Source organism: Aedes aegypti, chromosome 3 (genome assembly GCF_002204515.2).
Source record: "Aedes aegypti strain LVP_AGWG chromosome 3, AaegL5.0 Primary Assembly, whole genome shotgun sequence".
In the NCBI taxonomy this organism is placed as follows: Eukaryota; Metazoa; Arthropoda; class Insecta; order Diptera; family Culicidae; genus Aedes; species Aedes aegypti.
In genome coordinates, this window is record NC_035109.1 from 134,877,379 (window position 1) to 134,894,141 (window position 16,763).

The 16,763-nt window shown below is 35.7% G+C and overlaps 1 protein-coding gene across 5 annotated transcripts in view; it reads left to right on the forward strand.

The window, feature by feature from the left end:
• The window catches only part of LOC5571454 (probable uridine-cytidine kinase), a 36,270-nt gene continuing 19,507 nt past the window's right edge, over positions 1-16,763 (forward strand). For 3 of the 5 annotated variants that reach the window (XM_021853816.1, XM_021853815.1, XM_021853813.1), the window contains exons 1-5: positions 2-218; positions 418-483; positions 13,871-14,207; positions 14,713-14,810; positions 14,877-14,925. In XM_021853816.1, coding sequence (XP_021709508.1) covers positions 99-218; positions 418-483; positions 13,871-14,207; positions 14,713-14,810; positions 14,877-14,925 — 670 coding nt within the window. In that variant the 5' untranslated portion in view covers positions 2-98. Of the gene's footprint in view, positions 219-417; positions 484-13,870; positions 14,208-14,712; positions 14,811-14,876; positions 14,926-15,370; positions 16,035-16,763 lie in introns of those variants that run through there. The other 2 variants (XM_001659672.2, XM_021853814.1) reach the window with 2 other exon arrangements.

The window sequence follows — 16,763 nt, forward strand, 5'->3', positions numbered from 1 at the left end:
GTGCCGCAGTTCTCATAGCTCATTCATCCTTCGTACAAAGTAGGTGTACATCCAATATTTCTTCACGTGGAGGACACTTCCTAAAAAAATAGAAAAAAATGGATCAAAATAGTCCCAGCGAAGCGAAATCGAACGGAATCCGAACGGCCAATGGGTCCGAAAACGGAATCAAAACTCCTTTTCTGATCGGAGTGGCTGGTGGAACCGCCAGCGGCAAGGTAAGTTTCTACGATATTGCCGACCCATATCGGGCAAAATTTTGGAGAACTCGATGCATATCTACTACGTATAAAAAGTGGCCTTGAAAATGGATTTACATTTTGCATCCAAAATAAACCCCAGGCTTGGGTGAAACTCGACACAATCGATACTGTTGTTTGGTCGAAATTAATTCTAGATGTTTGGGATTCGTTCCAGTCTACGGTATGTAAACGTATCATGGAGCAGCTGGGCCAAGCCGATATGGATCACACGCAGAGACAAGTGAGTATGGGGATCGGATTCGTTATCACCTCGCTTTACGTAACGCCTATCTATTTGTGATCATTGTTGTTGTGGATCATCTCAACATTTTTGTCAATGGGAGGTGATGACGTATTTTGTTTATACACTTCCGAGCGAAAGATTGGGGCCATCCTAAAAACAAACATACCAAAGTGTCCGTATCTCTGATAAAAACTCAGTATGGCTCATTCGAACTGCAATGAGTTGACTTCGTATAAATTTTAATCGTTACATCTTATGCATTTTGTTTACCAGTCTTTTACTTAAAGTTGTGACATTTTCTATCATTCATACTAACAAACCTATTTTTCTTAGTATTGCTCAGTGGGAAATTTTTGGGCCAAAACCGACACCTAATTCATGCAGCTAATTGCGTTTCTTGAAAACCTTTATGTTCCAATAAAACTTTAAGGAATTGAATGGTAACAGTTTCCATCCACCAAATTTAGTGTCAATGACTAGAAGAGCCTGTTTTCCTCATTATGCTCTGAAATTTGATTTATCGATATTTAAAAAAATTAATAAAGAACAGTTGCAACTGAATGCTGTTGAACAAATATGTCTATTTGAAAATGAAATCAACTGTAGAACACTATGAAGTACATTGTATCCACTTTCAATAACTGAAAGGGCCCATTTAATTCCATTTTGCCATGAAACGCTTTGTTCCTTTGTTTTGTTTTTGAATTGCAATATATTGTGGCAGTCCATTTTTTGGTGTAGATTCGAACGGAAATTACTATGGAGTATAACATATGCCTTTAAATAAGTCAAAAATTTTGAAATTCTGTGACATTAATCTTTTTGCTGATGATACCGTGATATTCATTGCGGCTAAAACTCTTGATGATGCCGTTGCACATATGAATGCAGATTTACGTTCTTTGAGTAGATGGTTGAAGTACAAACAGTTGAAATTGAATACAAGTAAAACTAAATTTATGTTGATTTAGCGGAATCGAATAAGTATAGACGTCTCAATACAAATTGATAATGAGACAATTGATCGCGTGCGCGAAATTAAATATCTTGGCATGATAATTGATGACAGACTAAAGTTCGACGCTCACATCGACAATGTCATCAAGAAAATAGCCAAGAACTATGGAATACTCTGCCGATTGAAAAACGATTTAACTAGTAAAATACATTTGTACAAATCAATCATCTCTCCACATCTGGAGTTTTGCGCTCCCTTTTTTATTTTAGCGAATGAAACACAAATATCGAGAATGCAGCGTTTGCAAAATAAAATAATGCGTTTGATTTTGAGATGCAACAGATTCACTTACTCGTCTTTCTTATTAAATGCTCTTCAGTGGTTATCGGTGAAGCGAAGAATTGTATTCTTGACGATGGTGTTCATTTTTAAAGTAATTAACGTTTTATTGCTTCGATATTTGTGTGATCGAATTGAAAGAGGAAGTGACATTCATAGATACACGGAGACGGAATTCAACACAATTTTGGGTTGTTTTAACGCAATTCCGTAGTTGAGCCCAATAACTCTATTTTGGCTAAATTTCCAAGGTCCCTACTAGGTAGTTTGGCTTTTATTCCATTAGAAAAATATACTCAATTTTGGATTGATTTAACGCAAAATTGAGTTCTTTCGACCCAAACATAAGAAAAGTTGCATTTACCCAAATTTGGCTTATTGGGCCAAAGTACCCCCATTGGGTAGATGCAGCTCTCTCTATTTTTGACAACATTCGTGTGGGAGAAAGAGAAAACCGAGAGATTTTGGGTTGAAACTATAATCGATATACTTAATTTTGGGTAAAGTAAACTCAAAAATTAGGTAAAAATATTTCTCCGTGTATAATTCTAGAAACGCGACTGAATTAGGAACACTACAGTTTTTGTACGGTGCTTCACAAAACTCTTTGTTTTTTTAAGTAATAAATGTTTTCAATTAGATGCCTATGTACTTGACTAATACTGTATCTTGACGAAGTTTTGACTAACGGATATTTTGTATTGACTATATTGTAAAATATGTTAATTAATTATTGGGGCACTGATAAACTACGATGTTCGCCTCGATGGGGATGATGGATATTTTATATATTGACTTAGTTATAGCTTATTCCTATTCCTTTTTATGTGTAGTCTACGGAGGTTTGAGTCCCGCACGCGGTACACAGGTATAAACGACTGTTTGATTACTGATCATTTGAATTGAGAATTTAGGTTGTTGGTGGATGCCATGCATTAGTAGTGAGTTTTTTGGTTGAATGTCAGAAATTTCTTGAAAATGCAAATGTTTTCGATAGTTTTGACATCATTGGCGGGGTAATCAATTCTGGCAATATTTTGGATTTTGTTGAACTTTCTTGATCACTAGTAAAACTTATGAAAAAGTATGGTTGAGACCAACAGATTTTTACCCTTTTTTTTTCGCTGCATAGTATGGAAACTTGGATTGTTGTTTATATCTGTTGAAATAATCAGACCGTATATTGTTTGCAAACCTGGTTAACATTGATCATAATTAATTATCTAAAAGATATATCGTCTTCCTCAAACCTTTGTAGGGGTATGTGGTGAAAAATCAACAGGACTGCTTAAGACAGTATGTCTTGCAAACCCAATCATCCACCTTCGAAGTTAGTTGGGTCACAAATCTGTAGAGCTGCAATTTGCCAGTAGGATTTGTCCAGAAATAGGGTAAAAAACTACTACTAGTTGCCCAACTCCATGGTTCACAATCGCATGGTTTCTCTTGGTCGAGTTGCTTAAGAACACATTTATGTATATTGTGACCATCATTGTGCTCCTTGTCTCCGAATTCGTTTCCACAAATGTCATTTTATCGAACACCAGTTCCCCGAATGACCCGTTTCCCCTTTGCCGTTTGAAAAAGGGCAAGAATTATCTTCAGTCGCAAAAATGGTAAACTAGAAAGGACGATGAACAATCAAAAAAGGAGATTTTGGTCATTCTCAACTAAATACATACTGCCAATAATACTGAGGATAGTGCAACTGCAAAGACTCGCCAATCAAAATAAGATGGGTATAATAAAATGATCGTTTTTTTTTTTCACCACCCTGAAATTTATGAAGTTATGTCAAATTTGAGTGCCAAACATTCCGAACCGACTTTCGGGGAAAAGTAGCACAACCTGTGCCATATGATCCCGTTAACAAAACAACGCTGCCGAAGCGATAAATAATAGGATATGGCTCCCAACAATCTACTCTTTGTATAATCTATAAATGAATTATAAGAGTCCAGGTATTCAGAATCATAAGAACTGAACCGTCGCATGCCTAGTTTTGATGATAAAACAAAATAGTCCCATAATACGTATTTCAAGGTGGCCATCTGATTCTCTAAAAATACCAGAATTATCATCAATTCATGTTTTTGGCAAAAGAAATCCAAACATAAAAAATCATAAAAGGCCATTCATTTAGTTTTAGGGCAAAAATTCAAGCAATTTTATTGAATTGTCCAGATCGGCCAAAATATCCATCAACCGAATAGTACCAATGTGAATTACATATACAAAACTACGATGTTAACTTAATTTTCGGATGTTCCATGTTTCCGGAACCGAATAATTTCTATTCACAGTTCACGTGAATACCTATTCAACCATATATGTACGGTTCAGATTACTCGTTTTGTTACTAAATTACAGGTTTGCAAAATAAGAGTCTCTAAAGGGGCTTTTTCAGATAAAGTTAGTTCCAGGTGGCCACAGTGACCATCTCTGGATCTCCTAGAAAATTTCTGAACCTAATCATGTCTGCCTTCCATTTAAGCCTAACCGAACTGAAATCGGTCACACTGATTTTTGCGAGCTGTTTGAATTTTCACTCCGAAGTCGACCCTTAGTAACAATTTGTAACTTTGTGTTAAGGACAACAAAATATCTCTAGAAATTTCCGTATTTGCAGGGTGCTTTTCAATATTGGCTGGGCAAACATCTAAATAGATAGAAAAATAGATAGATAGATAGATGTATAGATATTAATTTGAAAAAATGAACAAAAAAACATTTGAATATTTTGAAAAACTAGAAAAAAAAGTTTATTCCGACAGTAACCGTGTCATTTTTGCGTGTCTCAAGGATCAACTAATGTGTCTCTAATAGATTTTGGGTAGCTGAATCTGATGCCGTTCTCAGAAATGTTCCAGCACGTCACAATTTTTAGCTACAGGTCGCCAAAGTTACGTAAAACACTGGTTTTATTGATGTTTACATGAAATTCAAAGTATGATTTATCAAACTTTTTTGTGATATATTCTTTCAAAAATGCTAAATAGGACTTGAACTTTCAATTTAGGTACAATTTAGTTCAAATTTAACGATCAAATTTAGTTTAAATCGATTTTTCTCAACATGCTTGCAGTCTTCATATAAAATTCTTCGTTTCTCATATATGGCAAAAAATAATACCTTTCTTAACGACCAAAAAATAACATTTTGCCATCAAAAATATTACGAACTTTGTTGATAGTGATTGTTTTATACACGAAGTTTAAATTCTGTGACAAATTAAGCAAATAAATTGCCGTACAAGCTTGCAAACTTGCATGCAAGTTGGCTGAAACAGTCAAATTTTGCATTTTCAACAGTCAATATCTCGAAAACAAGACGTGCCATGATATTTCTGAAAATGGCAATGGACTCAGCAACCCTTAAATAAGAAAATAGCGGTATTTTGGTGCTTGAGACAAAAACGTGTTCCGCAGTGTTATTTGTTGTTTGTTGAACACATGCATAAACGTAGTATCCACTTCACGATCATAATAATAGTGAAAACCATCATAGAAGAAAAGCACCAAATTTCGACCGATTCATACGTTATTGGTTTACTCTGTATGGAAATCCGAAAATTGGCACAGAATTCCTGAAGGTCGAAATTTAGTGCTTGCCGCTTATTTGACTTATTAGAAACAAAAGCATGAAACGAGCTCACCAGTTGATATTCCATCCTTGACTGATCAACAAGAAGCTGTTCAGTGAAACATGAATATGGAACCAAACCTTCACTCCGACAATGCCAAATAGGAATCCGTTTGCTAGGGCTTTTCGAAGCCTGTCTATGAGCAGGCGCGCTAACAAAAAAAAAACGCTTCCAATCTGGCTGTTGGTGCGTTAACCGTGGCCAACTCCAGTCGGGTCGGGGTGGACTGTATTTTTCGGATGAAGGGAATCAACACTACTGTTTCTGCTAGTCACTACACTTTATTTACACTACAACACTTTTTTACACTGTTCACTATTTACCCTTTACTTCGGAATACTTTTCACTTTACTGTTCGATGTATAAATCGTAGCGGTTGAAACAGAACAGACTCACATGGTGGAGCGGTCGCGTATTTATATCAGTGCATTCGTGTTCTAGAAGTTTCGAAGGTTCTCATTCTCGAAGGTTCTGGAACAGCACCCTCTGATGGAACTCACAGGAACTTTCGTTGTGGATATACTCACTCATAGGGAACTCACGGCACTTAAGTTCCTGTCGGTAACTCACATGGTACTCACTCTCACTGTTGATACTCGTGCACTCAGTGGCGTAGTCGAAGTGGGTCGAGAAGGGGCCACATTCGGATGCACCTTAAGTTGCACATGTTTACGGCACGTTCTGTACTGAACACTGGCAATGCAAAAAAACGAACTTGTACTCAATTGTATGCATAAATGATCATAACACACAATCTCTGAACCTATTTTGCATGAAACGTTAAATTATGAACGACATCCTCCTTTTGTTTTGTTTTGTCAAAAACGGTGTTGGGAAAGTCGGAGTTTTCCTCTAAGAAAGCCCACCAAAAATGGATTGATACTCTTAATGAAATGAATGCAGGATTTGTTTTCAGTTTTTCCCGCTTATTTTATCTATCAAATGTAAAACTTCAAAATTACAAGTATGAGTTTATGATATTTTTCAATACAAATATTCGTTGCAGAGATTTTAATCCAAGAAGTAATATTTAAAAAAATTTCATTTGGATTTTTAAGATTAAGTTTTGGCAGTGTTTTTGTAGATACTCATAAATAAATTTAAAAAAAAAAAACCGATTGGGCCTTCTTTAGCCGAGTGGTTAGAGTCCACGGCTACAAAGCAAAGCCATGCTGAAGGTGTCTGGGTTCGATTCCCGGTCGGTCCAGGATCCTTCCGTAATGGAAATTCCCTTGACTTCTCTGGGCATAGAGTGTAATCGTACCTGCCACACGATATACGAATGCGAAAATAGCAACTTAGCCAGTGAAAGCTCTCAGATAATAACTGTGGAAGTGCTCATAAGAACACTAAGCTGAGAAGCAGGCTCTGTCCCAGTGAGAACGTAATGCCAAGAAGAAGAAGATGATGCCCCAAGAACCGGTTCCAGGGAATACAAAACCGGCCAGAATTATTTTCAGTGAGCTGAAAGAGCCCGAATATATTAATAGTTATGTAGTTTTGTAGTTTTCAGCAGTTTTGTTTGATCCGTGCAAACAGTGGCGTAAAACTCTGTGTCAATTAATCGAAATAATACGAAATACCGTAAAACGGGGTAACTTTGATAGTTTTTTCGAAGAAAACTTGAATATTTATGCATGCTGTTTCAAAGATGTGCAATTTATATTTTTAAAACAATTACTGGCATCCTAGCTATCGATTGCAGTCGATAGATTTCCTAAAGATTTATTATGAATGGATATATAATTTTTCATATAATCGAAAGTTGGTTTTCTGTTTTGGGGTAACTTTGATAATGGAGTATGAATCGAACAAAATTGAATGAATAACGAACATTTGTAGGGCATTGCATACCTCAAGGCGTTTAACGTTATATGGAAATTTCTGACTTAGATTACAAAAATGGTCCCAGTTTGTGAAAATGCTATTCGCTAAGAGATTTGAGACCGTATTCAAGTTCTATGGTAACTAGGCTGTCAAAGAAAAGTGGCCAACTATTCAAAACTACATCAAATAGTGATCGTAGAACAGATTGTTTGTAAGCGTTTCGAGAATGCTAAAATTGTGTCAACTTTTAATATGCATATAAAAAGCCTCAAATGCACTTGATTCCAATGAAAATAGCTTTGACATGAAGTGTCATACTAATACTCTTTACTTTTGCATTCGTTTTGCTTAACTGATTAACAGAAACTTCGTTATTTCGTTTAATATGTTGTGGGTCTCGCACTATCAAAGTTACCCGCATTATCAAAGTTACCCCGTTTTACGGTACTGCCTTCAGCTAACATTAATATTTCGGATTGAAAATAATGGACCTTGTGTTCATCTATTGTTGAAGTCGTATTTAACTTTTCATTTAGTAATCAAAATGTCAAACAATGAAGAGAAATATACCGATACGACTTCTTCAGGGCTGATAGCGGTCAACTGTCTAAAGGGAACTTTGGGGACCTCATGCCTGAAAAAAAGACCAAAAAGGGACTGAACAAGAACCACGTTTCAATAAGGATTCCTCTAGTAACTCGACCAGACAACTATCAAAGCGTCTTTCTGAAAGTTTATGTGAAATTTAATGATCTTCTTCTGGAGTTTCATCAGAATGTAATTCAGGTATTGGCTTAAAATTCCCTGCAGCTTTTTAGTTTAAGATTTCTTCAGGACTACATTGAACGATTCTTTCACAGGCTTCTCAAATAATTCCTCAAAAATTGTCTTTTGAGGAATCTTGAAGAACTCAACCAGAACTTTTTTCAAAGATACCCTAAGAACTCTTTTATCCAAAGATACTCTCAGAAAATTTCTTTAAGAAGATGTCAAAGAATTTTAAGAAGATTTCTCTAGGAATTTGTACAAGAACATGCTGAGGAAATTTTTCAGAAATCATTGGAAGGAATTCCTGAGAAGCTCTTGGCGATACATCTGAACGAATTTTTAAAAATATCACTGATGAAATGCATAAATTTCTACATGAGACAAGTCTTTCAAAGGACTCTGGATCTCTTCTGGACTCTTGAAAAAGTCTTGGACGAGTCTTCTGCGAAACTAACAACATAATTACATAAAACTATTCAAATTTCCGCAAATGGAGCTCTTCGAGGAACTATAGGAATATATGCTGTAGCCTTTTGGGGTTTTAACAACTTAATAAATTTTCTAAGCAGAATTTACACAAAACACAAATCAAGAAATTTTCGAATAATTTTCGAAGAATCCCTGGTTGAATTTATTGTGGAATTCCTGGAAGAATTCCTTATAGGTTTAGTGGAACGAATACTGAAAGAATTTATGATTCATGTGATAGTCTGTTAGGTATTCCTTGAAAGATTGGTTCTCGAAAGAACTGGAAGTATTTCTGAAAAATTGCAAATCAAGAATCTCACCAATCCTAGAATAGACCGTATTTATTTTTCTGATGAAATTTCATTAGAAATATTTTCAAGGTATTTCAGTGTAAAATCTGGAGAAATCATTGCAATTACCGAAGGAACCCTGTAAACAATTTTGAGAGAATTTTCGTTGTAACTCCGTTATTGGACTGCTGAAGGATTTTCTGGAGCAAAATCAGCTAAGCTAAGCTGATTTTGCTCCAGAAAATCCTTCAGCAGTCCAATAGTTTTTCAATAAATCATTTAAGAAATTTCAAGACAAATTCTTTAGAGAATTGCTAAACAAATTTCTGAAAGACTTCTTGGAGAAATCTTTGAACGTGTTCCCGAAGAAAGCTCTAAATCAATCTCTAAAAGAATTCCTGAAGATAAATTTAGGAACCTATGAAGTAGTCACGTAGTGATCTCTGGAGCCTCAAGAATTTATCAAGATTCATTGCAATGCAAAAAAAGAAAAAAAAGAAAGGAGCTTCAGAAACTGTTTTGCGTAAGGGACTTTAGAGACCTTTATTCACCTTTGTTCTCGATATAAAAATAAACTTTAGAACTTCTTTAGGATGCATATAATATTGTTTATAAACATTAATTTCGGCTTGGTATATGACTCATAATAAAATGTTTCCAAACTAGTTCCTGGATTTCTGATCTCAAGTTTTAGAGGGCCCCATGATAATTACAAGAATTAGGTATTTTTTAATCCAAAATCACGATGTTCTGTTAAGGTGAAACTCCGTTGAATCTGCAAATTTCTGTTTGAAAGTAGTGGTGCACAAATCAATATTATTCTATTTGCTGGTATTAGTGAAATTATCATTAATAACATGTCGTTGCCAGTAATCGCTGAGTCAGTTTGAGTCATTTTCACTTCAACTGAACACTATTGCTTGATACTGTACGTAATCATCAACATTTCTGACAGCACTGCTAGCAAGCAGCCGACTCGAAATTAGAAAAATAAAAAAAGCGAAAAGTTGTTATCGGTGATTGTTTTAAGCACGGTTTTGTGAAGTTTTAAGTAGTGTCCATCAGAATTTAACCAGAAAGTGTTTTTTTAATAACCAGGGAGTGAAAGTAACTGTGTACGGTGTTCTACGTGCAGCGAAAATGATAAAATCCGGGTGAAAGTGGCTCTCGTTCGCGGCTGAATAAGTGTAAACAAACGTAGGAATGTTCGTCGTTTGTATTGAAAATGAGCACGATTGGAGAAATTTAACTAGTTTTGAGTTGCTATAACTATGGAAATGGTAAGATTATAGTGTTCTGATGTCCTGTTAGCAATTTTGGACTGATCAAATAAAGGGTAAGTGAAATATTTTGAGAAATAATGTGAACTGCCAGCAAACATGTTTGTATGTGTGAGGAAGCCATTTTCTCTGCCATGATAGGGATTCCTTCCTATATGTCCTTAAAAAGTACTGCTCTATAGCGTTAAAAAAAACTCTTATTAATACACTGGATGATAAAGGGGCCCCTAACCATTACCGATTCAGTTCCCCTCCAAACCTGGTTTTCTTTGCCTCTATATATTTAAGTTTGTAAAAAATTCAATTTCCAATACTATGAGAAATATTCGCCATGATTTCGGGGCCCCTAATAACCCGGGGCCCATTGCGGACCGCACCCACCGCACCCCCTTAGCTACGCTACTGCGTACAAAATAATTATGGAAATGCGGCAATTGACTTTTGGACAGACCCAAGGGAACATCTATTTAAATGTGATACCGACCGTTCGACTTGCAAGTACAATTAATGATATTTGAATAGTGTTGTGTCAATTTAATTAAAATCGACTGAAAATTGTGGAAATTAGAACCAAAAGACCATGGCTGCGAAAAATAGCTAAGAATGCCAAGGTTGAATCCCAAATGCTGATTTGAATACTTTAAATATGGTAATTAAGCCAAGTATGAAAGCCCCTTTGATTAACATTCAAATAAGCCATAGACAATTGAAATTGGTTTAGAAACGAAAGAGTAAAGTGGGCAAAAGTTCGAGTGCGACAAAAATTTCTTTCTAAGATTTATGTTTTGAATGTTATTCTAGTAAGAAACTTTCACTTCAATTTTTATAGAAATTGATTGATACGCGAAAATTTTAATTTTCGGATGAACTTTCATTGCATGGAACAAAATAAAAATATAATCTTTTTCGATATTTTCTGTAAGGATATTTCTAGACCTATCATAAACATGCTTTGAGGTGCATTAGTTTTTGCAAAAGTGTTTGCCCCTAGTGAGGCAAAAGTTCGAGCCATGTCTCGCGGAAAAGTTTGCAAATTGGTTAAAATCCACATATTCTTTTTATTATAACGAAATATGCCTGATTTTGAGAAAAAAAGGTCACCGAAGATTAAAGTTTGAACTGAGTTTTACGAAAAACTGCTATTTTTAGGTCCATGACAATTGATCCTGTTTATGGCAATTTTTTAATAAAAATGTAGTTTGAATTTTTCGGCAAACATAATTTTATGGCTGGTATAACGTATGCCTGTCATAAAAGTTTCGACACATTGTGTTTCAGCCAGCGAACTTTTGCCCCACACTAGATTCGAACTCTTGCCTCACCGATGCACAGTCCGTCGCTCCATAGACAAAAATCAAATTTCAAGTTCTCACGCCGAGGACATGGGATCGAATCCCATCCCCGAAATAGTCACAAAAAATTCCAGTGACGACTTCCTTCGGAAGGGAAGTAAAGCCGTTGGTCCCGAGATGAACTAGCCCAGGGCTAAAAATCTCGTTAATGAATATAGAAAAATAAAAATTTCAAGTTATTTTATCCGGCAATAATAAGTATCTACAAGTATTTATAGGTTGTAGCATCCGTTGTTGAAAAAAGTATATTGATAAGCTATACAAAGCAGTAAAACTACTAAAACAAGCGTTGAAAGTGATAGTTGTCGGAGTAGCTGAAAAACTAAATTTTGACACATGTTTTCAGCATTCCTTTCAACTAGTACGGAGAGTATTGAAACCACTCTATTCAATCAAAAGCTAATAGAGAACATGGCTGAAGATTGGTAAAGTATATTTAATGGGATAAGAACACCAATTTTAACTTTGAATATGAGAATTCGGCACTCTGAGCTGGGTATGAAATCAAACTTATGAAATACTAACATGTAACTTTGACTATCTATTCAAAAAAAGTTCCACCAAGTTCCATCCTAAGTCACGCACAGACATGTGTCTCAAAGTGTCCTTCAAGAGGTCTGAAAAATGCAGCTGCAACTTCCTGCAACTCTTCGAGATTTTTGGACTATTTTTACCCGAGCAGAAGAAAATAACTACTGAATACCAAATTGAGGATAACTTCCAATAGTTACAACCTGAATGAGGTATGGATGAGCCCTGCATAAGAGGTAAAATACCTCAAATAATACCTTCTGCATATTCTACAAATACCAAGCTGATAACTAGATCAGGTATTGTAATACCTAAATAATACTTGATGGATTTTCATATAAAAGTGAAATTTTTCAATACCTCCAACAGTCCTCAATAGCTATCGAATACAAAAATGAATTATTTTTAATTGTTTTAAACATTTTGTTCAAATAACAATATAATACCAAAATGAAGTGTTGACAACTGAACAATACCTCATTATGGTATGATAGCAAAATATGGTATGCATAAGTTATTGCAAATTATTCTTTCCCCCTCGGGTAAGACTACTCCTTAACCAGCACAAGAATGAAAATGAATTGTCTGTGTTAAAAAAAAATCGTGTGGTCTTTGTGGTCTCGTCTCAACTAGACATTACCTCAAAGCAAGTTGATGTCTAAAATAATATATTTTAAACTAGTGGTCCCGGCAAACTTCGTCTTGCCATCAAGTCATCAAATAGGCTGTTGAAAAATGTCATGGTATCTCCTATACAAATGACATACTAGTACTCCCCCGTTTTACCAATTTTTTCGATAACTTCCCTAAACGTTTTCGTCACACGAACACGCCAGAGCCCTTCAAGAAGACAACAGTGAAAGAATTGTGCAAATCGGATGTTCTGTTCTCAAGTTATTGACATACAAACACCACTCCATTTTAATTTATTTAGAAGAGGTATCAATTTTAAAACTGTTATAACTAAAAATGGGTAAATATTTTGACACAAGTTTGTTCTGAAAAATTGTAGCCAATATGTTGAAGGATAACTGTGCAGTATTTATTTCTTTTCTGTAGTTATAGTTTTTCTACAAATATCGATTATTTCACTTAGGCCGCATCTTAGTCTACACGGAGCCAAAAATTATATACGAATTTCATAAGAGAACGCTTGTGAATTGATTTCTTGACTGGAACTCTTTCATAAGATTCTTATGAAACACACAACGTCCGATATTCACAAGAAATTCTTGTCGTTATCATTGGAGATCTTATAAATATATTTCTTTTCTTGAATTCAAAGAGCGTTTTTCTAAATACGTAATGGTCCTAATGAATTCCATAATCGATATTTATGATCCTTCATAAGAGTATCTTATCGGGGACGGACCTGGTGTAGTGGTTAGAACACTCGCCTCTCACGCCGAGGACCTGGGATCGAATCCCATCCCCGACATAGTCACTTATGACGTTAAAAGTTATAGTGACGACTTCCTTCGGAAGGGAAGTAAAGCCGTTGGTCCCGAGATGAACTAGCCCAGGGCTAAAAATCTCGTTAATAAAGTCAAATCAATCAATCAAGAGTATCTTATGGTATTATACCCATTTATATTATGAACGCATTTTTCGGCATTGCAGGTGATCCCGTCGGTAACTTTTGCACGATACGTCATACTAAAAGAGTATGGAATAAGGCTTCTAATGACAGACTTAGTCAAAATTTTTGTCTATGCAATGCTGAAAATAAAACTTTATTTTCAATGTATACATTTACGAAAATATCATAATGCTAAGTAAAAATTTAGTAGACAAAATTAGAAAAATGTTTCGATCAATAGGATGTACAAAGTTTCAATCACAGAGATATGAACATCTTTAACATATTTTTGGGGGTAACTCAAAACTGCTGCACAAGACTGTAAATATTCCTCACGTTTTTTTTGTAGGTTGTGTCAATCAGTCAGGATAGCTTCTACCGTGAGTTGACGCCCGCAGAAAAGCAGCGAGCTGATAAGGGTCTGTTCAACTTTGACCATCCGGATGCTTTCAATGAGGAATTGATGCTGACGACGTTGCAAGACATACTGCAAGGAAAGAAGGTGGAAATCAATGAATACGATTATCGTAGTAATGCGCTGCATCCAGAGAAGAAATTGACGATTTATCCGGCCGATGTAGTACTATTTGAGGGTATTTTGGTATTTTACTTCCCGGCCATTAGGGATCTGTTCCACATGAAGCTGTTTGTCGATACCGATTCCGATACGAGACTGGCGAGAAGAGGTGAGTTTATTGGTTAATTGTTGGTTAAGGAATTTGATCTATTGTCATTTACTGCTGGTATCATTTTTTATTATTTTCAAACATTAAAACATTAATTGAATCCATTAGAGAAACGTGTTTCAATTATAATTTTATTAGTAAACTTGATACCAACCATCACTGCTTCAGCCATAGTGATGGTTTTGAAAATTGCATCAATCATTTGATTCAATTGTTCAGTTAAAGAGCAAAATCAGAAGTAGCTATGCTACTAAAAGTACATTTTCCGTTGAACAGAAGAAATTGAAGTTACCTGCCGCGGCATAAGCATGGGTATTTCAATTTGATTTGAAACAATTCTAACGTTTTGATGAAACGTCTGATTTTGTAGCTCTGAAAAGTAGATACTGCATATTTGGAATTTGGTAGTTTAAAACACCTCAGAGAGCAGAAATATTTTAAGTACGCACAGCACGAGAGTACGATGCGCGCTATCTAATCATTTCTCTTCATATCTCATTTTCAGTACCAAGAGACATTAACGAAAGAGGGCGAGATTTAGAGCAAGTTCTGAACGCATACATGGTTTTTGTAAAACCTGCTTTTGAGGAGTTCTGTTCACCGGTGAGTGACCGAATAGCGTATGATTATGATAAATTGTTGAAACTAAGCTTTCTTTTCTTGTTCTAGACCAAAAAATTCGCCGATGTGATTATTCCACGTGGAGCTGATAACACAGGTATGTACGAAGTGTCACGTGTAGTAGGATGATTGTGCAAACTGTCGTGAAATCTTGCTGATTTTTTTTTAAGTTAATGTGTTGACGCTTAAAAACTAATTCATTGACCTACGTTCTCATGGGTGTAATGCTATTAATGCATATAATCGAAATGAGGAAACAAAGTTTCTGCCAATCTCTTGGAAGTGTTGATTCTCTGATCTGCTGATGAAGGCATTCGTAGCATTTTGGACTCAACGTGAAACCGATGTCGACCTCCCGTGTGTCATGCTTTCTTTCTATTGCTCTGCACTCTCTTATCTGTGATTCTCTTTCCTTCTCTCGCGCACACAACCACAAACAACCTTCTCGGTCTCGCTCTATCTCTCTGAATTTAAATGTTCTGTTCACAAGCTACTCCCTGTTTTCCCACTGTTGTTTTTGCTTTATTGTATCGTTTTTACAGTTGCGATTGATCTAATTGTGCACCACATTAGCGAGATAGTGCAAACAAACGCCGGAAACACCACCAACGGAGCGCAAGTGAATCACATTGCACCCGGCTACAAACACGAGACCCACGCTTAGGGATTTGCTTAGTGCTCAAGAAGTGTCAAAAAAACAAACAAAAAACGGAAACAAAGTCAAGTTACAGTTTGCGTCTGTGTGTGTTCATTGTAGTCTGTAGTGTCTCGAAGAGGCGGAAATTGTGAGCTTATTCGACAGTCAACTGTTGGCTGTCACTTGCCACCTACCCCCCCAATTAAACCTAAGCCTAGTTTGATAAGTTTGTAACGAGCCCATTTACACTGTGAAACACGAATAACCCTTAGTCATTTGGAAAGTATTAGTAGAATTTTGGAGCAAGGTTTTATCCAACAAGCATCACCTCAATAGTCTGTGCATTTTTAAGAAAACATTCCCCACTTTTATCAGAATACAACAAACCACTCCTTGAATCCCTTTTTATCCCGTCAGCAAGTCATTCCCGGACAAACACCTGGTAGGATGTTAGCAAAACAATCGAATCAATATTTTCTATGTCAAACTTATATGTGGATGGTATAAGGTGTATTGCCTTTTCGATATACTTAGAGAAATTACAATAAAGAAGGGACTAGATCCAAGAATTAGCATGTCTTCAATTTATTTTTCTTAGTTAAATTTCCATTCCCCTTGGACAACAACATTGGAACGACAACCACGACACTAGAAGAAGAATACTTTTACAACAGAGAATTAAACAGGGTGACTGTTTTATCGCTTATTTCTCTCTTTCAAATTGATCCAAACTCAAAACATACGATTGGAGCATTAGTTTACTAATGCTTTAAGTTATCCTGCACATTTTAGTTCAGTAAAATTGAAATATGTTGAACTGAAATAGGATGTTGGCAGTTTTCCAAACTTTATCATGGGGGTTTTCCATAAACTATTGGATCCAAATTTCCATACAAATACATTTAACCGACAAGAACCTCCTATGACGAAAAGAACAAAACTGCCAAATATACCTGAGTTCCCTTTACCGTAGGGATGAGTTCCAAGAGAGCTTTTTTATCAATCAATAAAATGTTGAGTGGGGCGAAAGATCGACTATAGTGGAATAATCAATATTTCCATAAAACAAAAACTACACTGTTAAAAATAATGAAGATTACACGTCATGTAAACTTCGTTTATGCGATGTAAACATGACGTCAAGTAAATTTAAGTCTGAAATCATGTAAAAATGTGTGATATGTCATGTAACCACTCAGGATTCTGCTGGATTACATGATATATAATTGAAGTTTACATGACGTATCATGTAAATATCCATGATATTCCACGCTCCAATTATGTGCATTATATATCTC